Below are 25,437 nucleotides of genomic sequence, written 5' to 3' on the forward strand. Positions count from 1 at the left end.
ATGGTCCTGGGATCAAATCCCGGTAAGAGAATTTATTTGTGTGATAAGGTGATCGGCAGAGTTGGTGCCACACGGGGTTAATGACCTCAATCAATATGCTAATATGGATATGCCGTGCCGTGGGAATTCCGGGATTCGTGTTGTATTACCAGTGATCGGCACGACCCGTGCCGCATGGTGTCAATGACCTCAATCATTATGTTAATATAGATATTCCCCGGGATTGATCATAAACGCAAACAATAGAAAACACGATAGTGACCTTCGACATGCCAGGTAGTAGTAGCCAGGTAGGGAAAAGGGTTTTTATGCACTTTAAATGATTATATTTTAACACTTATATAATTATTTTATATGAGTGCACGTAATATTTTACGCAGTATAAAATAAAACCAAAGTTAATATTTTCTTTAATGAAAAATGATACATTTTATGATTTTATTAAATATTCTCACTTCTATTTACAAATACATAACTCTTAATTTTTGCGAATCATGTCATGTCCATATCATTATTTCCTCTTTGAATCCCGCGGTGCGTCACGGGTCGTGCCGATCACTGTGTATTACTTACTTCTACAATGTTTCTCATTTTAATAAGTTATTGAAATAAAATTATATTACAGTATAATAAATAGAATATGGAACATGGGTGAAGGTTTTACAATACCTAGGTAAACACTAAGCAAATAAACTTTAAATCACAACATGCGAACTTAATGGTCTGAGGAATATAAATAAACATATTTTCTACTAGAAATGGGTTATCAACCAAATCTTTATCATTGAACTAGAAAAGGATAGAATAAACTAATAAAGGGACACTGTTTGCCGTCTCTTTCGTCCTAGTTTAGATTTGACGCAAACAATAGAAATTCCAACTGTGACATTTGATTCGACAAACCAGCTAGTCAGGTAAATAGTTATTTATTACTTTAGACAACACTGTATTTAACACGGGTGCAAAAAATAAGTAGTATGATATATAATTTATACGGGAAATTGAAATAATACCTACTCTGTAAAAATGTAAGTGTCAATGTTTTTAAACAATAATGATACAATTTATGATTCAGTGTATAAAAGTCCATTTATAAAAAAATAACACTCGATCTTCTAATACTCAAATTACTTTCTCGACCAAGATAGCAGCGTTTGAGTCATGGTCATATTAAGATTTCTAGTAGGAATCCCGTGGTGTGGCACCGACTTTGCCGAACACTTGATGACTGATGAGTACAGATATTTGTTCCTGAGTAATTGGTGTTTTCTATGTATTCATTGTTTATTTTTTGTTTTAGCTAGGCACATAATAAAAAATAAACTATCTATAAAATAAAACTAAATTGAAACTAAAAATTAATACTGTATAAAATAAAAATATATCTAACAAATCGGGCCCCTTAGGCTTGGTGCCGAGGACGCTGGCAGTATTTCCCCACTATATTGCGATTTGCGATGCTAACACGTTGTGGGAGAAAGCTGCCAGCTCTTTGGTCACCAGTGAAATAGATCAGTCTTTTTGATAGCTCTTTAAAAAGCTGCAGAGCATTAGACCAAGGGTCTTAACTCAACCCTAAATGGCATAAAAAATATTCGGAGCCGAGACCCCGGTACTTCTTGATTTTGAGCTTAAGTATTTGTATATTATACCTATACAGTATATTATAATTATATATTATACATAGCATGTTAAACCCTTCATATAATCCTAATTTCAAGTTAAATATTAAATAAATAAATAACTATTAAGCGTTTATTATCATGCTAAAGCTACATTCGCTTAGTTTCGATTTTAATGAACGTAAGTATCAAATCTTTCGTATCGGCGCAACCTTGGGCCTCTCAAGGCCACGTGCACAGCAAGCAATGCATCGCATACACAGACAAAACATCCTCCAGACTGAGCATAGTCGCGCTACCCCCTACGTATACATACGTATACAAACTACGCATACGGTAGTTTTACTCCATGTTCGAGTCGAAAGTGTCTTTGTGTGATGTCCGTGTCTTTGAACGGAACAATCACGGCACGGGACTTCGCTCACCTCGTCCCGTGCACCCCCGCATTTTTGGCATCATCGGTTGATTGAAATAATTGCTCTAAACTCGGTCTAGAGGATTCCTAGTCTATGATCGCATAGCGCCAAGAATATTATTATTAAAATAAATCATAGCGCTTATTGCCGTGTTCTTTATGCCGAAATAATGTGATGCGTAGGTACTAGATATCTTCAAACCAGTATTAGAGGCCTCTTTGATTAATGCATTATTATATATACAGAGGCAAAGTAAGTTCGCTCGCTGGTTTAAAGTAGCTAACACACTATCGCACCGCACCAAGGTCATTGACCTTGGTGCAGTGCGATAGTGTGTTAGCTACTTAAGTGGTTTAATCGAACTTCGGCTTGTCGCGTCGAAGCATAGATATAATATACTTAAAGATGAAGTCTAAGCGAGCTGTCACTGTTAAGCCCCCCATTCACACTCCTACGTTGTAGTCCGCCTCATTGGGTAGGATTGTGTATGAGAGGCGCGGATTACGTGCCGTCCTACAACATCCAAGTAGGATGCCTCTTGGGTCCTACAAATCCTGCAAGCCCCGCCCACCGCTGTACTCCGTCGCGTAGGATTGTGTGTGGCTTGTCGTCCTACGTTGCGGACTACGGTGTTTGACGTATGACAACAGAGCGCGCCATTTTTTTGAAATTTATAAAGAAAATCGCTGTTAGTGGGACCAAAAATCACTCAATCACTCCAGACTCCAACAAACAATGGAGGAATAGGCATTACAACAATTATTACCAATACTTAAGAAATATGGCGCTCTCTGGCGAATTTTTAGAAGTTTCTTTTCCCACACTCTTTTCTAAGTATTTTTATCCAATAACAAGAAAATACATAGCAGCAGAGGCTATTTTCTTTTTTTTTTTATTGCACGCAACATTTTCAAGAGTACGTAGACCGACACTTGTGAGAAACGAAGCAGTACTGATGATGGACGGCAAAACAGTACCGTGTGTGAGCGATTTCTTGCTCCGTAGTCCTGCAAGGCGACCTACAACGTAGGAGGGTGTGTGAGCTATATCCTACGCCGTAGTCCTGCGAGGCGGATTACAAGGTAGGAGTGTGAATGGGGGCTTTACCACTATTGTTTAGTGTACGATTAACATAGAGGTACAATAATATTGAGATGAAAAGGGGGAGGGGCCAAACGACCGAATGAGATGCACTTATGGAACTTACAGTAGGAGTAGCAGAGAAAGCCGTATTATTGCTTGTCCTTGTCACAGTCCTCACTGTTTGTTTGTTCCTCACCATAAATTTAGTATGGTTTATGGTGGGCAGCATATAACCCGACCGAATTACGTAGATTGTTTTTGGTAAGTATGTTCTCAGGAAAGTAGCTAACACACTACCGCACCGCACCAAGGTCATTGTGGGAAAGCGATATCTCTTTCTCCCTCTTACTTATGGATGCGTCCCACAATGACCTTGGTGCGGTGCGATAGTGTGTTAGCTACTGAATGTTAAAACGTGTTTTTAATATTGTCGCATTGCGTATGTTTAGTCCCTCACGGAGGCACGCGTATACTACTTCTATAGGATGCTACCTTCTATGACGATTAACAATGTGAATCCACCTTGCTGTAGTCATGTCGATAAACTATCGACATTTCTTGCAATTTTAATTTTACTTCAAAGGTTTATCGATACATAAAATGAACAAAAACGCTTTTATTCTTTATTGCGGTTATCAGATCACAATTTTATCGTCACGCCCCAGTAGGGAACGAAGGGAAAGTTCAGATATTTAATTAAAATACATAAATACCTACTAAAATATGTGTTCCGCAATAATTGAATTATTATATTATAATATATTCATTGTCCATAAGCATTTCAATTATGTTTATGTTTAACGAAGATATTGAAGCTTCAATTAATCCCTATTTCGTTCCGCTGTGTAGCGTTTATCAATATATAACATGATTAAAAATCGACTTTTCACATCCCTAAAAGAGCACACATAATACGTAATTAAATATCTGAACTTTCCCTTGGATGCTGGGGCGTGATTATAAAATTGTGATCTGATAACCACAATAAAGAATAAAAGCGTTTTTTGTTCATTTAAGGTATCGTTAAACCTTTGAAGTAAAATTAAAATTGCAAGAAATGTCGATAGTTTATCGATATGACTTTATCGACATGGCTACAGCAATGTGGGCCTCATTGTTAATCGTACACTAAACAAAAGTGGTCCCACTGACAGCTCGCTTGGAAGGTATCTCTGTATATTATATCTATGGTTTTTACGCACACATTACACAACTTGACACCACCTAAAACGGTAACACCTTGATTTGAAGTCCATCTTGTCGACAGTATGGTTGTCCTTTTTTGACAAACAGCATTTTTAAAAGAGCAAGGAGAGAAAATTGATACTAGTTGCTGCGCCGTCAAAGAGAACAGGGCTATAACCGCGAAAATCGAAGTTCGCAAATTGCGGGGATTTTTCTCTGTCACTCTAATTACGCCTTCGTTGGAGTAAAAGAGAAAGATCCCCGCAATTTGCGAATTTCGGTTATCGCGGTAGCCGTTCAGACAACGTTGGGGCCTTGCGTCGAAGCAAGGTACCTAAGCGATAAGAACATCATGACCTGTGGCCTATTTTATAAAGCTACAAGTTACAATTTACAAGCGGAAGTCTCGTTCTAACACATAGGGTTAGAAAGAGACTTCCGCTTGTAAATTGTAACTTGTAGCTTTATAAAATAGGCCACTGTGATTTGTAACGAAACTTTGACGCCTTACTAAAGTACCTAATCAAACTTCAATTTATAATACAAAAAAGCAACAAAAAAGTTAAATTGATTTCATTATCGTAAATTGACTTAATATGTAAATAAATTTTAATTATGTCGCCGATATCAGAAACGCCATCTAGTGATAATAAACCTTAAAAGTAAATGTGACGCGTAGATTTAGTGTGTCAAAGCTACAACAGATGTCGCAAGAAGGCTAATTTCACGCCATTTCAACGCATGTTAATCGTAAGAGTTTTTTTAGCTCCGTGTGGCTCCGCGCGCCATCTAGTTCGTGAGTGTGAACTAAAAAATTAGCTACAAGTATAAGCTACTTAGGACGGTGCGCGTTTTTAGTATGGGATTGGGTATCTGTACTAGTATTATATGATCTGTGGCTGTACCGTCGTCCGATGCTCGCCATGTCCGCTAGCGCAGTAAGTCTTGTTATGAAGCTACCGACACAGCTTATGAATCAGTAAGCCCACTTTTTACAAGCTTTTATTGAAAAATATAATTTATTGCATACGCCACGAAGGTGATTTATTCGTTTTAACGTCACGATATTTTTCACATAACATAAAATAGGTACCTACAAATTTCTTGAAACCTCTCTAGGTGCATAATTGTACCTAAGAAAATATAACACCCGGAGGTAATAAAGCTTGCAACTAACGACACGACAGCCACGATTACTCCGATTTAAACGGTCTTGATTTTTTCACAGTCTTACTTAACCGTTTATTACGCCATGTAGGTTATAAGCAACATAACTTTAACCCTCTTTTTGAAGAAGTAATAGAGTAGTAGGGATATAACTCTTGATTGCACAATTGAATATCAAGAGAGACAAAGGTATTGCTAAATTTTAAAACAACGCACATTCTGTTTTAATCTGCACCACTTCACTATGTTTTGTTTTCATAACAACGAAATTACCCAAAATTATGGCCAGTTTAGAGGCATTCCGTGTAGTCATACACTTTATATAAATCACGTCAAGTTTGCTCAGCGCTGCACGGATATGGTGGTTGCACTCACAGAGTTGAGATAGAGGCAGGCGTGGCTCACTGCGCGATTTTGTCGCGTCGCTACAAGTACATGCGGCCCACACCAAATTTGGTGCCTAGTAGTAGTAGTTGCCGCGCACCGGATGCCTTCTCGCACTTGCGCCACTTTGCGGTCATATATGCCGTAGTCATCATATAGTCGCACCAATAAAAGTCTGCAGCGGATTTGAAAGCCCCCGCAGTGGAAGTGTTATTTATACGTCATAATTTCATAGAAGTTTGACGTTTAAAATGACACTTGTACTGCGTGCGCTATCAAAATCGCTGAAGACTTTTTACGGTCTAACTATAGACGCATTTCGTTAGAGAATGAATCTTCTGTGCCTATAGTAGGTACCTACTATTATTATTCTGCGATAGAGGTTAGGGACCCTGTAGGGTCACTTGAGTTGCATGTAGTTAGCCGCCGCCATACAGTGGAAGTTACCCTCTCATTTTAAAACAAATAAATTATAGTAGACATTATAATTATCCGTTCTCCAATTTTCCCTCAACTGCTCAAGGGTTAACTGGAAGAGATCCCTGAAAGGGATAAGTTCGCCTTTGTACTAATGATGTGTGTTCTTTCATGTTTTATGTTTCTTTTTGTACAATAAAGTATTTTACTACTACTACTACTACTAATTATATACAAAAATTCTCCTCGCTCTGTTTTGAATAAAATTGCGTGAATATTAAAGTAATACATACCTATCAAGCAGATGTCAAAATTTTTCTCTCCTAATTAATTTCCTTAATATTTATTAATTTCTTAGCTTCGTTAATCCAATATCGGTTTACGCAAAACACAAACAGAAGAGAATATATCTATTGCTCGAAAATTAATCGAACAATCTGTTCTTAAGAGTGAACTACGCCAGTAGCATGCCCAGTACAAATTGCCCTGTCTTAGAGTTCCTCCTCCATAATACAGATTAATACCGAATAATCACAACAATCCAAGCCATAAGTCGTTCGATTTTGAAAAAGAAAATCTTCTTATATAATTCTCGAAAACCTGGTTTCCGGTTACGGAAGACTCCCATCACTAGCGGCTCCACTTGACTCCAATCCTAAACTCCTTAACACAGACAGCGACAGCGAAGCTCGAGGGTCTGGCCGGAAACAGCATCGAAACGGAAGAAAAGTCTCGCGTCGACGGAGCCCTGTGACATCAGTGTCATTTTGATAGTTACTTTTGTTTGTTTATTTGTGATTTATGTTCTCATGGTTATTTAAGTTACCCTGATGTAAGTTCTGCTTTAATACTAATAACTGCCGATGGCTTCACACCCGCATGCCAACAGCCAGCAAAATTCACAACTAGCCGCTGTGTCGCTCGACGATTTCGTTCAATGTCCTCATTGCCCGGCCCCAAAACTCTTGAAAGGTCGCCGAGGTCTCCACATCCACCTAGGCAAGTGTCATAAACTCACCTTCAGCCAAATTCCCACCATATCCCTTCCCCCATCAGCCCCAGCACCGATAATTCACACCAATCTTTCGGATAAATTAAGTTCTTTAAAAAACTCTGTGCCCATTATTAAGCGCATCCCGCGAGGTGCTAGATCTACTGTTTCAAACCACCTAGTAAAAGCCATTGATGACTGCGTAAATGAAAATTCACTATCAAGCTGGGAATACCTCTTAACGTTCTCATACAACATTTTCAACGTTAACAAAGAAGACAAAAAATCTCTGACTTCCAAAATTAAATTAAATTGCACCCGCCCTCACAACATAGACATTAACCATAACACTCACCATTTCAAACCCAGCCAAATTAATAAGTTAGTCGAATCTAAAATAAACGATGGGGATATTAAAGGCGCTGCCCAACTCCTGTTTTCCAGCGACACATCTGCTCCAGACACCCCAGAGACCCTGACTGCTCTCCAAAGTAAACATCCGCCGGCACCCGCAGTACCTGACCTTCCCGATCCTCCCAGTTCAGCCTTACCATGCCTACAATGCTCGGAAGACGCAGTCCAAATAGCCATCGCGTCTTTTAAAAATGGCTCTGCAGGCGGCTTAGATGGAATAACCCCACAACATTTAAAAGACCTAACTTCAGGTATGCCTTGTGGCCAAAGTAATCACTTACTTGCAAGCATTACTCGTCTCGTTAACTTGATGCTTGCAGGCAAAGTTAATCCTTCTATTTTATCAACCCTCTACGGCGCTAATCTGTGCGCCTTGAAAAAAAAGATGGAGGAATCAGACCCATCGCCGTAGGCTCAACCTTCCGCAGACTGACCTCCAAAATTTGCTGTAAATATATCATTTCGGACCTAGAAAAAAAATTTCAACCCATACAACTCGGTTTCGGAAGCAAAGGTGGTTGCGAAGCAGCCGTTCACGCCTGTCGAACTTTTCTTCATAGCCCCGAATGCCAGGTACTGCTCAAAGTCGACGTCAAAAATGCTTTCAATTCAGTAGACAGAGGCGCCCTGTTGACAGAAATCCAAAAACATAGTCCTAGTATCTATCAATACATGTGGCAGTGCTATAGCTCCCCCACAAATCTGTCCTACAAAAAAAACAATATCCTGTCCTGTGTTGGCTGTCAACAGGGTGACCCTCTAGGGCCGGCCATCTTCAGTCTTGCTATTCATCCCATTATTTCGGCACTAAATTCCAAATTCAACGTTTGGTACCTCGACGATGGTAGCGTAGGAGGCGAAGCGAATCTCGTTCTTAATGATCTTTTGTCCATCATCAACCAATTCAAATCAATAGGACTAGAACTGAACACAAACAAGTGTGAACTCTATATCAACCCAGACATTTCAGACAAGCTACAAATCAAACAAAATTTTGAAAACATCTGCCCAGGTATTAAAATCCTGCAAAAAGACTCGCTCTGCCTGCTGGGTGCACCTGTTTTCGAGGAATCATTTCCTGATTTCATAAAGTCAAAAGTGGAAATTTTTTCAGAATTCTCGGGTCGTCTCCTCGAAATTAATTCCCACATGGCACTCTGTATTCTTCGTTCCTGCCTTTTTGTTCCCAAATTGACATATTCCCTACGCTGCAGTCCATTATGGAAGTTTCCAGACATAACCGCATCCATAGACTCAATACTGCACACTCAGCTGGAAAAAATCTTAAATGTCAAAATTAACGATCGCCAATTCCTCCATGCCACACTACCAATTAGATTCGGAGGACTCGGTATCCGTCAAATTTCAGGTGTCGGCTTGCCAGCATTTCTGTCCTCAGTACATAGTACGCTCACCCTCGTAGGCAAAATCCTTACGCCATCACTCTGTGGTTTCGAGGTAGCGTACTTGTCTGAGGCAGAAGACGCCTGGAAAATAGCCTGCCCTGGAAGAGACCTACATACCCATAGATAAATCAGTTCAGAGAATCTGGGATCAACCTATCTGCACACAAGTACATTCCCACATCCTAAACTCTTGCTCCACCAGCCAGGAAAAAGCACGCATCCTGGCTGTTTCGGAAAGAGAATCCGGCTCCTGGTTACATGCTCTCCCCTCCTCCAACTTTGGTACATTACTCGACAATAATACCCTCAGGCTGGCTGTCGGTCTTCGCCTAGGATCCAACATTGTCTCACCTCATCGCTGCCCCTGCGGAACTTTTGTGGACAGCCTTGGACACCACGGTTTATCGTGTTCTAAAAGTGCCGGCCGCCTATCACGCCATGCCTGCCTTAACGACATCCTCCGTCGGGCCTTCGTCAGCGCCAACGTCCCAGCCATCCTTGAACCACCTGGCCTCGCGCGCGACGATGGCAAGAGGCCCGACGGAATGACCCTCGTGCCCTGGAGTGTGGGACGGGCCCTTATTTGGGACGCAACGTGTGTGGACACCCTGGCACCGTCCCACCTCGGTTCAACATCATTAAGAGCAGGCGCGGCGGCCGCAGCTGCTGAGGCAGCAAAATGCCGCAAATATATAGCTCTCACGGATCGGCATATATTTGCGGCATTTGCAGCCGAAACTCTGGGACCGTGGTGCCCAGGGGCCCATAAACTAGTTCGGCAGCTCTCAAAAAAAATATTCGAGGTCACCGGGGACCGTAGGGCTGGCTCGTTCCTCGCCCAACGGATCGGCATAGCCATCCAAAGGGGGAACGCAGCCAGCCTTATGGGAACCCTTCCACAGGGTTCGGACCTGGGTGATCTAGCCTAATATACATATACATATTCGGCTAGATCACCCACATCATGTTATATATATGTATTTTTTTTTTAGGTATTAGTTTTAGTTTTGTAGGTAGTTTTAATTTTAGGTTACTTTTTATTCTAAGTTTGTTTTTAAGTATGTTTATGGTTTTAAAAAAATAAAATACCCTATCTTAACTTTGTGTTTTTTTATAATCATAATCATAATCATAATAATCATATTTATTGGTAATATCATATTACATGTCACGATACATTTAACACTTAAGTACATAATGTATATAATATTCATAATTTACAATTTAACACAAGAAAATAAATACAGTACAACAGGATATGTATAATCTTATCCTACATTAAAGCAAAATAGCTCGTTATGATTATAGAACGCCTGCTCGACAAGCCAGTTTTTCAATTTTGTTCTAAATACTGACGCACTAGGAGCAGCAATTATTTCGTCTGGGAGGTGATTATAAACCTTGCGACCCATGACGTGCGCGAGTTTTTTTGATTTCGCAAGTCTGGATGGTATGAGGGGTAATTTTCCGGCGCGCGCGCTTCGGGTTTCGTACCTTCGGTGAAACTCATTATTAATTGGGGTGGACTCCAATTCACCTCGTGTGGTCACAGCTATTTGTAATAATAATAGCGAAGGTAGCGTCAAAATACCTAGGCTTTTAAATATTGGTTTCGCAGAAACAGTTTGTGGGACATGCGCTATAGCACGTACTGCTCGCTTCTGAAGCCGAAACACTCTCTCCCACTCCGCGGCCCCCGCCCAAAATTCAACCCCGTACTGCAAGTGCGCGTGTACCGAAGCGAAATAGCAGGCACGGACCGTTTCCACCGGCAGGACCCGTGCAAGTCGTTTTAACGCGAAACATGCTGTCGCGAGTTTATTGCACACCTTATTTATGTGACAACTCCAGGTGAGTCCACTGTCTAGCTCAAATCCCAAAAATGGTGAGTTAGTGACCTGCTCAATCTTATCACCTTTAGCTAGCACTGATAACGATCTCATTTGGCGTCCGGAAAGATCAAAATTAATGAGATGAGTTTTTTGAGTGTTTAGTATGAGACCATTGATACTAAACCAGTTTGCTATTGTTTCGGCCGTCATATTCAGCTTTGTTTCCAGCTCCTCATATGATGCGGCATGCACAACAACCGCAACATCGTCAGCATAGATGAATTTAATATCCACGGTAAGTTATACCCACCAAAAACATAAATGTAAAAAAGGAGAGCCAAGTTCAATACAAAAATTATGTTTGGCTGTGGGGCTCGCCGCAAAAAGAATGGAGATCTAAATGAGTGCCACTGCCAAGTTCTATGCAAAATCCAAATATGTATTTATAGGAACAAAATAACATTATAAACAAGTATTAAACTCTATTTCTTTGCTTTATTGGATACCTATAACAATTGCTGTTATTTAAAAAAATGTGAGATCTTAAAGTAGGTTAGATTTGACTTGGCCAGTTTTCATTATATCAATCATTTTATATATATTGTAATTCTGATAAAACCTGGCCAAGCCAAATCTAACCTACTTTAAGATCTCACATTTTTTTAAATAACAGCAATTGTTATAGGTATCCAATAAAGCAAAGAAATAGAGTTTAATACTTGTTTATAATGTTATTTTGTTCCTATAAATACATATTTGGATTTTGCATAGAACTTGGCAGTGGCACTCATTTAGATCTCCATTCTTTTTGCGGCGAGCCCCACAGCCAAGCATAATTTTTGTATTGAACTTGGCTCTCCTTTTTTACATTTATGTTTTTGGTGGGATATCAATACTTTTTGTAAAGAAAACTAGGCAGGTATTGAGATTTAATGTTTTTTCTTGTGTTTCCGCTGTATGGTTTTTACTTCTGTTCTTTGTATAATTATGTGGTGCCGCGCGCCGCCGACGACACACCGTTGGCCGGTTGTTTAGAGCGTATTACAAGTTTTTTGTATGGGGACACCACTTATTTTTTCACTAAACTTTATTTTAATATAGAAAATATAATAATACATATATTGGGGTAGTTTCAAATATCTGCTTGTAACGGTTCCAACGCTACAATAAAAAAATATTTTTTTGTATGGGGACCCCCTATTTTTTAACTTTTTTTTATTTTTAGATTTTTTCCTACGCTTACACACAATAACCGAGCTGGATTCCAAATTTCATCCTTCTAGGTCATCTGGAAGTAGGTTAGGTTTAGGTACTTATATGTCAGTCCCAATAAAAACAGGTTTTTTTGTATGGGGACCCCCCCTATTTTTAAACTTTATTTTATTTTTAGATTTTTTCCTACGGTTACACACAATAACCGAGCTGGATTCCAAATTTCATCCTTCTAGGTCATCTGGAAGTAGGTTAGGTTTAGGTACTTATATGTCAGTCCCAATAAAAAGTGGTTTTTTTGTATGGGGCCCCCCCTATATTTTAACTTTATTTTATTTTTAGATTTTTTCCTACGGTTTCACACAATAACCAAGCTGGATTCCAAATTTCATCCTTCTAGGTCATCTGGAAGTAGGTTAGGTTTAGGTGCTATAAGTCATAAGTCAGTCTTAAAATTTACGACATTTTGACCTTCATACCTTTATAACCGTTTGAGCTAGCTTCATGAAATTTGGGCTTCTAGATATCCTTATGGATATAATTAAACACACGTAGTTTTATGTGTTTACGTCAAAGATGTTTTGAGTTATAGAAGGGTCAAAAGTGGCACCAAGTGGTTCGTGTAATATTACACTCGGCGCTGGCTAGCCAGTTCCTTTGCTTGAACTTGGCTTGACACGCTGCCGCGTGTCTAGATGTAATTAAAGTATGTCGTTTTAAAACGTTTGACGTTAAAAAATATATTATACTCTTCAAATGTGCGATATGTACACACGAAATAGTCTACCATCTGCGACACACACGGTAGACTATTTCGTGGAATACTCCTAATTGGTTAATAGCATGTCTAAAACTTTCATGTACTGACTTACTTACTCCTCTGGCGCAGCGACCCAAAGAGTATATTGGCCTTCAATACGACTTCACTGCTCGCCACTGATCCTGGTCTTATGTAGCTGTTGGTGGCCGAAAGGAAGATTCTCTGCAAAATCCTCGGCCCAACGCAGAGATCCGATGGCAGCTGGAGAATCCGAAAGAACGCCGAAATTGAAGAACTAGCTGCTGAATTAAACATTATTGGTGTGACAAAGGCGCAAAGGCTTCGGTGGCTCGGCCATCTTGAGCGAATGGAAGGTGATCGGGCGGTGAAAAGACCGTTTGAGGGAAAACCGATAGTACGCCGCCCGGTCGGTCGGTCGGTCGGTCGGTTTATCGATGGGCGGATGTGGTGGACGCTGATCTGCGCGAGCACCGGGTTGAAAACTGGCGAGAAAAGTTTCATGTAATTATATATAATATGGCATATATTCTAAACTTCGCAAAATTAAGTTAACAACGCCAGTTTTTGTTTATGCATTATTTCATGTTCATCAATCTAATTAAACTCTGTAGGTAGGTACCTAATATATTAATTATTAATCAATGACCTTGTTATTTATGAAATTAATTACTTTAATTATCTATGCAGTAGTGAAAATTATAATACAGTTGGTTTAGATAAATAGTTTACTGTAGCATAATGTTTATGCTAATAAATTCACTATTTAACCACATTCGAATGATGATTACGAGTCCAAATTAAGGTAATTAAAGTTTATTGGAATGTAATTTGTATTTTTATTTATAAACTTTAATGCCTTATAATTTGTTTTAAACATTACATTGCACATCAAAAAAAGTACAAGGGCATTCCCTCCTCGTCAACCATAGGGCAAAAAAACATTTAGGTGTCTGCAGTGCTTTTATTTAGTTTCATCTGACTGTAGTCTGTAATCAAATCTTGCAAGTTAAATTTGATCCACTTCCCGGTTTCCTATTGAGCTGAAATTTTGCATACATACGTAAGTCGGACGACAATGCAATATTATGGTGTCATCGAGCTGATCTGATGATGGAAACCAGAGGTAGCCATAGGAACTCTGTGATAAAACAACGAAACCTAATTGTGTTTGGGATCTTTAGAATAGTCTGGATGAGTATTAATTGCCATTGTAAAGAAAAGTACAGTCAGTTATAAAAGCTTGTACCAAAAATGAAATTTTTGCCAAAAACTTGTTAATAAGACGAAAGTGGAGGACTCGAGCGAAAAAATCGCCTTTTCATACAAACGTCTACCTCATTTCCTCTCTAGATACTAACATTAAAGAAAATATTTTGATAGAATTTGTTGTATATCAACCACAGTCCCTACGTTTGATTATCAGCCATGTCAAAAAATGAAATTGCCGCAATCGCACGCGACAAAAACGTCGTAAGAGCTGTAAATTTCATGTCGCTTACGCGAGACTTACGCTCCGCTTCTTTGTTGTCAAAACAACAACTCATGGCAAAAAATACTAGTTCTGTCTGTCGGTTCTATACGTTAGTAATAATGTTTCAATACTAACTACAGAGTACTCGAATTCAGTCGATCGACCAAATACCGCATGTAGCGAAAATCGCATACAAGTTCTTGTGCCGTTTAAATAGGGATTTATAATTCAATCAGGATCCTTTACACAGATAAGAGGTCAAAGTTAGGGTTACACTAGGCACAATTTTGCTTAGTAACGGCTTTAATTAACATTCAAAACACACTATCGCTATACAAGCCTCATTGCCGATTGACTAGCAATCGGAACTCGATTAGTGACGGGCCGGGTAACATCCGCGAATGGGATTTCCCATGGGCATATTTCTAAAACTAAATACCTAGTTAAGGTTTTCTGCCTTACTATTTGTTTCTGAAAATAAATAAAAAGCGCTGGTAGCCTTGCGGTAGAAGCGTGCGACTTTCAATCCGGAGGTGGCGGGTTCACATCGGCTCGTACCAATGAGTTTTTCGTAACTTATGTACTTACCATTATATGTTATTTGACATTAACCATTCGGTGAAGCAAAGCATCGTGAGGAAACCGTGGATCCCAATAAGGTCTAATCCCCCTGGATCAGAAAGTCAGATGGTAGTGCCTTGTAAAAAAACTAGTGCCTGTGCTAATTTATGGGATTAGTTGCCAAGCGGACCCCAGGCCAGGACAAACGCGAGGAAGATGATGTTTCTGAAAAATAAATTAAAATACAACATTGAATGAAGTTAACTTTTAGTGTAAGTACCTTCCGGCGGCTTCTTCTTAAGAGCCAACAGGAGTGGTCATTCCTCCATACATGCAAACGTACTCGACTGTTTCCTCCGTGGGTTTTGATGCTAGAGCAATGATTTTTACAACACAGATTAATATTGTCAATATCTGTGTCGGACCGTTTTGTTTTTTTTGATATTTTTGTTTTTTAAGGCGCTAGATCCGTTCATAACTGACCAAAATGGCCTAATTGACTTGCGGCATACCGCAATGAGAGGCGTAGTATTCAAAACTGATATCAATTAGCCAATAAAGCAAAACGGTCCGACACAGATAATTTCATAATCATTTAGATTTCCTAGTTTGGTTAGGATTGGTTAAGTTTTGGAGGAGGAAACAGTCGAGTACGAAACCTCGATTTTTGAGATATTTACGCGGGACTTTTCGCCTTGTCCTTATCGCACTAGTTTTAAGAGCCGCTTCCGTTAGCGAGACGGGTATATTTACCTAAAATATTTAAAACTCAGCTCCGGTTTCGTCTTAATGACAATACCAATCAGCATTGCGATACAACGAGGAAATGCAACCTTGGTACAATGAAGGAATGAAAATATTTATTATCCGGAATCTATTGGCCCATACATACTTTAAATACCTTAAAACTAGCATACATATTACAGCATAAAATGCCTCAATTCCCTCAATGGCCTGTTTAAGATTAAAGCTACTTATTAATATAGTAGAACCACTGTATATATTTTTTATGTAAATAATGGAATGAAATATTCACGGAATAATCCCAAACACATCACATCCCTAAACAATGTGTTTGACAAACAAATCCGGACATTTGTGTCGCTAAGCGGAGCGTGTATTGTGTTTGCTCTGGACATTGCAGCCGGAAACACGTGATTACATCTTGATCTAATCTAACGTCAGACGAGTTTGAGTGTCATTACATAAAACAGTATACATATAGTAAGCAGTAAGGTAATTAATGTAAAAAAAATTAACAAATTGTAATCATAAATGCGACTTTACCTACTACCACCTAGTACATAACGAATCAATAATAGATTTTTAAAGTTATCATCATCATCATCATTATCATAACAGCCAGAGGACTACAGTCTATGGCCTCCCCCAAAAAGTGCCACAATGACCGGTCTTGCGCCACCCGCATCCAGCAGACTCCCGAGACCTTTACCAGGTCATCAGTCCTTGTGGGATTTAACGTTATAATCATTCAATTTATTATTTTTTAGGCAACTTAGGCCCATAGATACCTAGGTACACATAATATAATAATATTAGTAGTACCACTGTATATATCTTTTTAATTAAGGAAATGGAATATTCACGGAATATTCCCGAACACATCACATCCCTAAACAATGTCTTTGACAAACAAATCCGGACATTTGTGTCGCTAAGCGGAGCGTGTATTGTGTTTGCTCTGGACATTGCAGCCGGAAACACGTGATTACATCTTGATCTAATCTGACGTCAGACGAGTTTGTGTGTGATTACATAAAACAGTATATGGATACGAAGTAAGGGAATAAAATAAAGGAATAAAATAATTACGGAATATTCCCGAACACATCACATCCCTAAACAATGTGTTTGACAAACAAATCCGGACATTTGTGTCGCTAAGCGGAGCGTGTATTGTGTTTGCTCTGGATATTGCAGCTGGAAACACGTGATTACATCTTGATCTAATCTGATGTCAGACGAGTTTAAGTGTGATTACATAAAACAGTATATGGATACGAAGTAAGGGAATAAAATAAAGGAATAAAATAATTACGGAATATTCCCGAACACATCACATCCCTAAACAATGTGTTTGACAAACAAATCCGGACATTTGTGTCGCTAAGCGGAGCATGTATTGTGTTTGCTCTGGACATTGCAGCCGGAAACACGTGATTACATCTTGATCTAATCTGACGTCAGACGAGTTTGAGTGTCATTACATAAAACAGTATACATATAGTAAGCAGTAAGGTAATTAATGTAAAAAAAATAACAAATTGTAATCATAAATGCGACTTTACCTACTACCACCTAGTACATAACGAATCAATAATAGATTTTTTAAGTTATCATCATCATCATCATTATCATAACAGCCAGAGGACTACAGTCTATGGCCTCCCCCAAAAAGTGCCACAATGACCGGTCTTGCGCCACCCGCATCCATCAGACTCCCGAGACCTTTACCAGGTCATCAGTCCTTGTGGGATTTAAAGTTATAATCATTCAATTTATTATTTTTTAGGCAACTTAGGCCCATAGATACCTAGGTACACATAATATAATAACCATACGTCGGACTCCAGCGGGCATTTTCGTGGCATGTCAGAATGATAGGTAAAGTTCGCAAATCAATCAATTCACTTTCGAGTATTTGTACTTAGTATTTGGTACCTAGTATTTATAATGTAACAAATAAAGCAAATCTTTCTATTGATTAGACGGCACTCTACCAACAAATATAAGTATGAACAACAGTCATAATGACGCATGTCAGCTATTTATTTGTTTTTTTTAGTGGCCACTTCAGTGGCCTATCAGTCATCACTTCAAAGAGTATTTACACATTAAAGATGAATAAATGACAACGGGTAACTAATTTAATTAACTAATGTTACAAATACTAGGTACATTATAATACTCGTAAGTTAAGATTTTTTGTAAACCTTACCTTGCCCTCAAACTGCCCCCTATTATAGTCCGACGTTTGATAATAACATTAGTAGTACCACTGTATATATCTTTTTAATTAAGGAAATGGAATATTCACGGAATATTCCCAAACACATCACATCCCTAAACAATGTGTTTGACAAACAAATCCGGACATTTGTGTCGCTAAGCGGAGCATGTATTGTGTTTGCTCTGGACATTGCAGCCGGAAACACGTGATTACATCTTGATCTAATCTGACGTCAGACGAGTTTGAGTGTGATTACATAAAACAATATATAGATACGCAATAAGGGAATAAAATAAAGGAATTAAATAATCACGGAATATTCCTAAACACATCACATCCCTAAACAATGTGTTTGGCAAACAAATCCGGACATTTGTGTCGCTAAGCGGAGCATGTATTGTGTTTGCTCTGGACATTGCAGCCGGAAACACGTGATTACATGTTGATCTAATCTGACGTCAGACGAGTTTGAGTGTGATTACATAAAACAATATAAAGATACGCAGTAAGGGAATAAAAAAAATGCAGTAGGGATATTTCAACAAATTGTATTCATAAATACGATTGTACTACTCGTAGTAGATAACGAATCAATAATAGATTTTTAAAGTTATCATCATCATCATTATCATAACAGCCAGAGGACTTTCACTGCTGAACATAGGCCTCCCCCAAAGAGTACCGCAATGATTCCATCGGACTCGCACGACCTTTACCAGGTCATCTGAGGGTCTACCGCGAACCACGTTCGACGTGTTGCCTCCCTGTCACACTTACGTACGAATTTATAAGTGAGACAGAGAGGAAACACGTAGAACGTGGTTCGCGGTAGGCCATCAGTCCTTGTGGGGAGTTTAAAGCCGATATATAATGTACTTATCTCTATAAGGGATAAATTCGCCTTTGTACATTATATTCCGGCCCGATCCGAACTTTAAGTAAAGTCAATTAATAGATCGAGAAACGATTTGTACCGTAAACCGGGGTTTACTTTGATTTGCGGGTCGACTTTGATAGCAACTTCTCTCCGCTACTAAAGTCCTTGTTTTAACGAGTTGAACTAAAACTTCGCAGTATTTTTTTCTTTATTGGCAACACTGATAGTTGTTTCACCGCGCAGTAAGCGGATGCGAGTGTAATATTATAATTTCGTCTAGAAAAAAATTATTCATGGCAGGTACGCTTTTCTTCCTGATTTTAGTGGTTGAAAAACTTTGACTGTATTTGTGGCAATAATTAATACATGTAATTTTATAGTGTCTTATTGTATTTGATCAAAGACACCCCGACCCATGGATTGCCCGGCTACGTGCGCATGTGGAGGTTGTCGAAATCAGGTATTTTTTTTATAAACTCTCGAATCAACACTGATTAACGTAATAAGACACTATAAAATTACATGTATTAATTATTGCCACAAATACAGTCAAAGTTTTTCAACCACTAAAATCAGGAAGAAAAGCGTACCTGCCATGAATAATTTTTTTCTAGACGAAATTATAATATTACATTCGCATCCGCTTACTGCGCGGTGAAACAACTATCAGTGTTGCCAATAAAGAAAAAAATACTGCGAAGTTTTAGTTCAACTCGTTAAAACAAGGACTTTAGTAGCGGAGAGAAGTTGCTATCAAAGTCGACCCGCAAATCAAAGTAAACCCCGGTTTACGGTACAAATCGTTTCTCGATCTATTAATTGACTTTACTTAAAGTTCGGATCGGGCCGGAATATAATGTACAAAGGCGAATTTATCCCTTATAGAGATAAGTACATTATATATCGGCTTTAAACTCCCCACAAGGACTGATGGCCTACCGCGAACCACGTTCGACGTGTTTCCTCTCTGTCTCACTTGTAAATTCGTACGTAAGTGTGACAGGGAGGCAACAGGTCAAACGTGGTTCGCGGTAGACCCTCAGATGACCTGGTAAAGGTCGTGCGAGTCCGATGGAGTCATTGTGGTACTCTTTGGGGGAGGCCTATGTTCAGCAGTGAAAGTCCTCTGGCTGTTATGATAATGATGATGATGATAACTTTAAAAATTTATTATTGATTCGTTATCTACTACGAGTAGTACAATCGTATTTATGAATACAATTTGTTGAAATATCCCTACTGCATTTTTTTCATTCCCTTACTGCGTATCTTTATATTGTTTTATGTAATCACACTCAAACTCGTCTGACGTCAGATTAGATCAAGATGTAATCACGTGTTTCCGACTGCATTGTTCGCTCGCTTAGTAGCTTCTGCGCTGACGGAACATTATGCATGCAGTAAACTATGGATGAATTCAGAGCGTGACGTGTCAACCAGAGAGTAAATAAAGAGGAAAAGGAACGACTGGAGCAGTCCAAACTTAGTCCTCATTTTCCTCTTTGGAGTTGATCTCTGGAACTGCTTATCTGATTATAAATATTCTTTTATCCGTTTCTTCCATACCGTTGTCGTATGGAATTAAGTTTCTGGGTGGAATTTGGCTATATTTTATCCTGCGGCTTTGCTTTAAGTGTTTTATTATACGTGCGTAAGGCCACCAGCCCACCAGGACATTAATTCTACAATAAATAAATATGCATTGTTTTTTTGTAGAAATAATGCCATAGATTACAAAAAAAAATATCGGGTAACGAGACTACAAAAAATACCAAGTAGAACAACTTAATGATGTATTCGCAAACATTGGCACAAAATCTATTCGTGCTGCATCGAAAGCACACAATATTTTTTATAGAACTTTATACAATAAGTATAAAGGAACAACATATCAAAACCCCGGGTGCACAGACCAAATTTACTGAAACGGAAAAGCTTGCAATTCAAATATCTGTTGCTAAGTGCGATGATAACTTAAATTCCTACGTTATTTATAGTAAATAAGCGCTTAATTTTGCTAATTTGTATCATTTCGTATGATATCAAAGTAACCCCCACACCTTAAAAATATAAATACTTAAATAACTAAAAAAGTACTTAACCGAATTTTATTTTTTTATTTTTTACGGGCTTTTTAGCGGGTCTACTTTAGAATGTCAGCAAAAAAATAAGTGGTTTCAAAGTAACCCCATTCTCAATATAACTTTGATCGCGTTGTTTTTATTTTTTTCTGAAAAAAGTATAAGTCCTAATTTTTTTTATTTGGCAGGCGTAATGAAGAGAAAAAACCGACTATTATATTTTTATTTCATATTTTTACGTATATTAGGATCGTCAAAAAATGGTGCCAAACTCTAAAATTGATCAAAGTAACCCCACCCCGGTTTACGGTACGTTTTTGTTTAAAGTAACGTCATATTTGACACTGACATATCTAATCCGTATCGTATCTATATATAATATTGGACGCATTAAAGTTCGAATCGGACCGTGTATCAAATTGCGTAAAAATAAATTTTATCATGTTAATATCCAAAGAGGAAAATGAGGACTAAGTTTGTATGTAGCAGTCGTTCCTTTTCCTCTTTATTTACTCTCTGGTTGACACGTCACGCTCTGAATTCATCCATAGTTTACTGCATGCATAATGTTCAGTCAGCGCAGAAGCTACTAAGCGAGCGAGGTGTTCAAAATTATGTTGACCCGCTCTTATTCTCTTAATAATAAAGTCGCGTCAAGATCATTTTGAACACCTCGCCCGCTTAGCAACTTCTGCTACTGAGTGTAATGTAGACGGTGTCGAGACAAGACACTTACTTCTCAGTCAATTTGTCTTCACGCTGAAGGGTATTAAGATTTGCTCTTAGCGTGTGACGTATTGTCGTCGTCGTTTACTCGACTGATGAAGGAAGGGTGTTACAATACAATACATTACAATATTTGTACATTACAACACACCTCACGTAGTTTAGGTACCTATAGTAGGCTATAGTAATGTACTTTTTTAGTAATATAAACAAAGACAATTGAATAGAGGTAACAACAGGCGGTCTTATCGCTTAAGAGCGATATCTTCCAGACAACATTTGGGTATCGGGGACAATAGAATTATTCAAAATCACCCCGCTTTCGAAGTTACCCCAATGCACCTTACAAGTAAAATGTACCATAATCTCATCTTTTACATTAACTTTATTTCATATTAAATTCAACAAACACATACAAACACGTATAAGAATAAACTCAAGCTGAATATATCACCTACGTGACGTTATTTCTCTGCGTCTTCATTTGAAACGCACACAATTATATCGATATGATCAATATACATTGCTGCTTTGATATCACACGAAGTCAGTACGTATGCTTGCTAGCGAGCAATGGACGTTGCTCAGGTGGGACAATAGAGGGAGAGTGGAGGAAAAGAAAACAGAAAGTAGTGTACTTATTGCTCCCACAAGCCAAAAGTGTCGACTTGAACAGACCGTGGATTGAATGCTAAAGAGTTTTGTCTGGGCAAAGACAAGTTAATAATAAAAATTGTGAGTCTGTAATTCATCGTCAAAGCTCATTTTGATTTTAATTTCTTGTACTTCATTCGAAGTAAAGTTACTTTGACTGTAACATGTGTACAATTTTATAAATCATTGGTTCAAACCCCGGCTCGTACCAATGAGTTTTTCGAAACTTATGTACAAAATATCATTAGATATTTACCAGACGCTTTTCGGTGAAGGAAATCATCGTGAGGAAACCGGACTAATCCCAATAAGGCCTAGTTTACCCTCTGGGTTGGAAGGTCAGACGGCAGTCGCTTTCGTAAAAACTAGGGCCTACGTCAATTCATGGGATTAGTTGTCAAGCAGACCCCAGGCTCTCATGAGCCGTGGCGAAATGCCGGGATAACGCGAGGAAGAAGAAGAAGAATGTACAATTTTATAACATACCTATGTAGTACTTTTAGTCCGAATTCTAGCTGTAAACAAGCCATTTTTGGCTTAGCAGTTAAGAAACATGAAACTCTGCGATCCATTTAATTGTTTAGAACTTTAATAAATGAAAAAAAAATCATTCTTTTAAAATTAAATGGCTAAAATCCAGTCCAGTATTTCGCCAGTGTACAATTAGCGTCAACGTGTCAAAATTGTACGGTTAGTACAAGACAGGACTATAACCGCGAAAATCGAAGTTCGCAAATTGCGGAGATTTTTCTCTGTCACTCTAATTACGCCTTCATTGGAGTAAAAGAGAAAGATCCCCGCAATTTTCGAATTTCGTTTTTCGCGGTAGCCGCTCTAAGTACGGTCAAGTTGCTTTTGTCTGGTAGAGAACACCTCATAAGTCATTTGTACTTATTTCATGTGCAATAAATTTAAAATAAATAAATATTTATTATTAATTTATTTATTTATTTATACATGGAAAACCAACAGCTATAAACATTTCTAAAAACACAAATGAAATAATAATATACAAAATAGATTATAAGTTTATTAATCTCAATTACATGCTCGTCTTTGGTTTGGGCAATGCTGTAGCTCACCGAACAGAAAAGTTGTATCCACACAATGAGTCTATACAAACATACAATCTTTTTTCATAATTCATAATACTTTATTGCGACCATGGTAATATAGGTGTTACACAATATTATAAGCAGTTTCACATGGGCCCTGTAAGGGCAAAGCAAGGATGTATGTACATACTAAAATTACGCTAGATTATTATATAATTACACAAAATTCTTAAAGTCAATTGAAAATCGTAAAAATTGTAGTCATTACAAAAAAAAATTAAAATTCCTCCAAATGCATCATTTAGATGTCAATAAATCAATATAATTAATTAATAATTCTTTATAAATTTTAGACAAAACAAAATAACAAAACAATGCAGGCTAAGGTCAATTATTATATGCGATATCAAATTCATTTATATTATCTTTATAAAACTCGTCAACTGAGTAATAACATTTCTGTATTAAAAATTTCATTATTATATTTTTGAACCTAGTATTGTTATTTTGTTTTAATATATTTGGGGGTATTTTATTATAAATTTGGGCACATCGGTAATATGGACTTTTTTTGAAAATAACAAGGTTCGCTTTTGGCAACGCTAACTGATACCCTGTCCTTGAATTATAATTATTACAAATCTGATTCTTTTGCACGAATAAATTATAATGTTTCCTAACGAACATGATTGCTTCCAAAATGTAGAGGGAAGGCAGTGTCAGGAGGTTATGTTTTATAAAGTGTGGCCTTGTTGTTTCTTGACAATCTTTTTAAATTCTATTCTGAAATACTGATACGGACTTTATTTGCAAATAGGCCAATGGGGAACGCAAAAACATGTAAAAGGTTACAGTGTAATCTAAATGTGGACCGCTGGAAAGAAAAATACAGATTTTTTGTATACTTTTCTCTACTTTTATCAATTTTGATTTGATATTATTGAAGCTTTGGGAGTATTGTCAACAGTAGGAGAATGGATGGATTCATGACCTCGCAGAAATTAACAAATCTATACTGACTGTAAGAAGGTTTGGCAATAAACGCGCAAAAAAACATACCCAGAACATTTTATGTCAACTTTGCAATTTTTGAAAATTCTTTTTGGTACATGCTTAAAGTCAAAGTCAAAGTCAAAGTCAAAGTCAAAGTCAAAAATACTTTATTCATGTAGGCCTAGTAACAAGCACTTATGAACGTTTTACATAATAATATATTATCTTAAGCTAATTATCAGAGCAATTTATTGAAGTTAATATTATTCCATAGTAATATTGGATTATTATACAGATCAAATTTAATACTAAGAATTTCACAAAAAGATCGTCAAACATAAAAAAAAATTGTATAAAAAATACTAGTCTAGAATGTTTCTAGAATAAAATCTAAATGTCAATAACAAATGTCAATAAAACTTAACAAAGAAGTACATACATATTGAATTATCTATTTCGAGTCACCATTAATCCCACGTTGTTTTATCACTCATGTAGTCTTGTGTGGTATAATAAGCTTTAGAAATAAGTTTACGCTTTACATAATTTTTAAATTTATTAATTGATAATTCAGTAATATGGTTTGGAAGTTTATTATAAAATCTTACACAATTACCCATGAATGATTTTTTAATTTTATGGAGCCGTGTGAAGGGCACTGCGAGCTTATGTTTATTTCTAGTATTAATATTATGAATGTCACAATTTTTCCTAAAATTAACAATATTTTTATGTACATACAGAATATTCTCATAAATATATTGACAGTGCACTGTCATTATGTCAATTTCCTTGAATTTATCTCTAAGTGAGTCTCTATGGTTCAATTTATATATTGCTCGAATAGCCCGCTTCTGCAGCACAAAAATGGTATTTATCTCTGAAGCACCGCCCCACAGTAAAATACCATATGCCATAATGCTATGGAAGTAACTAAAATATACTAATCGAGCTGTTTTCACATCAGTTAACTAACGGATTTTGCTCACTGCAAAAGCTGCAGAACTCAGTCTACTCGAAAGAGTAGCAATATGGGGACCCCACTGAAGTTTAGAATCTAAAGTTATACCAAGAAAAACTGTACTATCAACTAATTCCAATTCCTCATCCTTCACAATGACACTTGTTTGCACATGCC

At 37.7% G+C, this 25,437-nt stretch overlaps 1 protein-coding gene and 1 long non-coding RNA gene across 2 annotated transcripts in view; one reads left to right on the forward strand and one right to left on the reverse strand.

Annotated features, from left to right (window-relative positions):
• The window catches only part of LOC134671719 (uncharacterized), a 404,925-nt gene that overhangs the window by 249,195 nt on the left and 130,293 nt on the right, over positions 1 to 25,437 (reverse strand). The gene's annotated exons all lie outside the window — the stretch shown is intronic.
• LOC134672146 (uncharacterized) lies at positions 7,138 to 10,881 on the forward strand. Its single transcript, XM_063530049.1, has 4 exons — positions 7,138 to 7,930; positions 8,000 to 8,087; positions 9,288 to 9,794; positions 10,704 to 10,881. Exons 1-4 carry the CDS (start codon positions 7,138 to 7,140, stop codon positions 10,879 to 10,881), a joined length of 1,566 nt encoding a protein of 521 aa, XP_063386119.1.

Source organism: Cydia fagiglandana, chromosome 16 (genome assembly GCF_963556715.1).
Source record: "Cydia fagiglandana chromosome 16, ilCydFagi1.1, whole genome shotgun sequence".
NCBI lineage: Eukaryota > Metazoa > Arthropoda > Insecta > Lepidoptera > Tortricidae > Cydia > Cydia fagiglandana.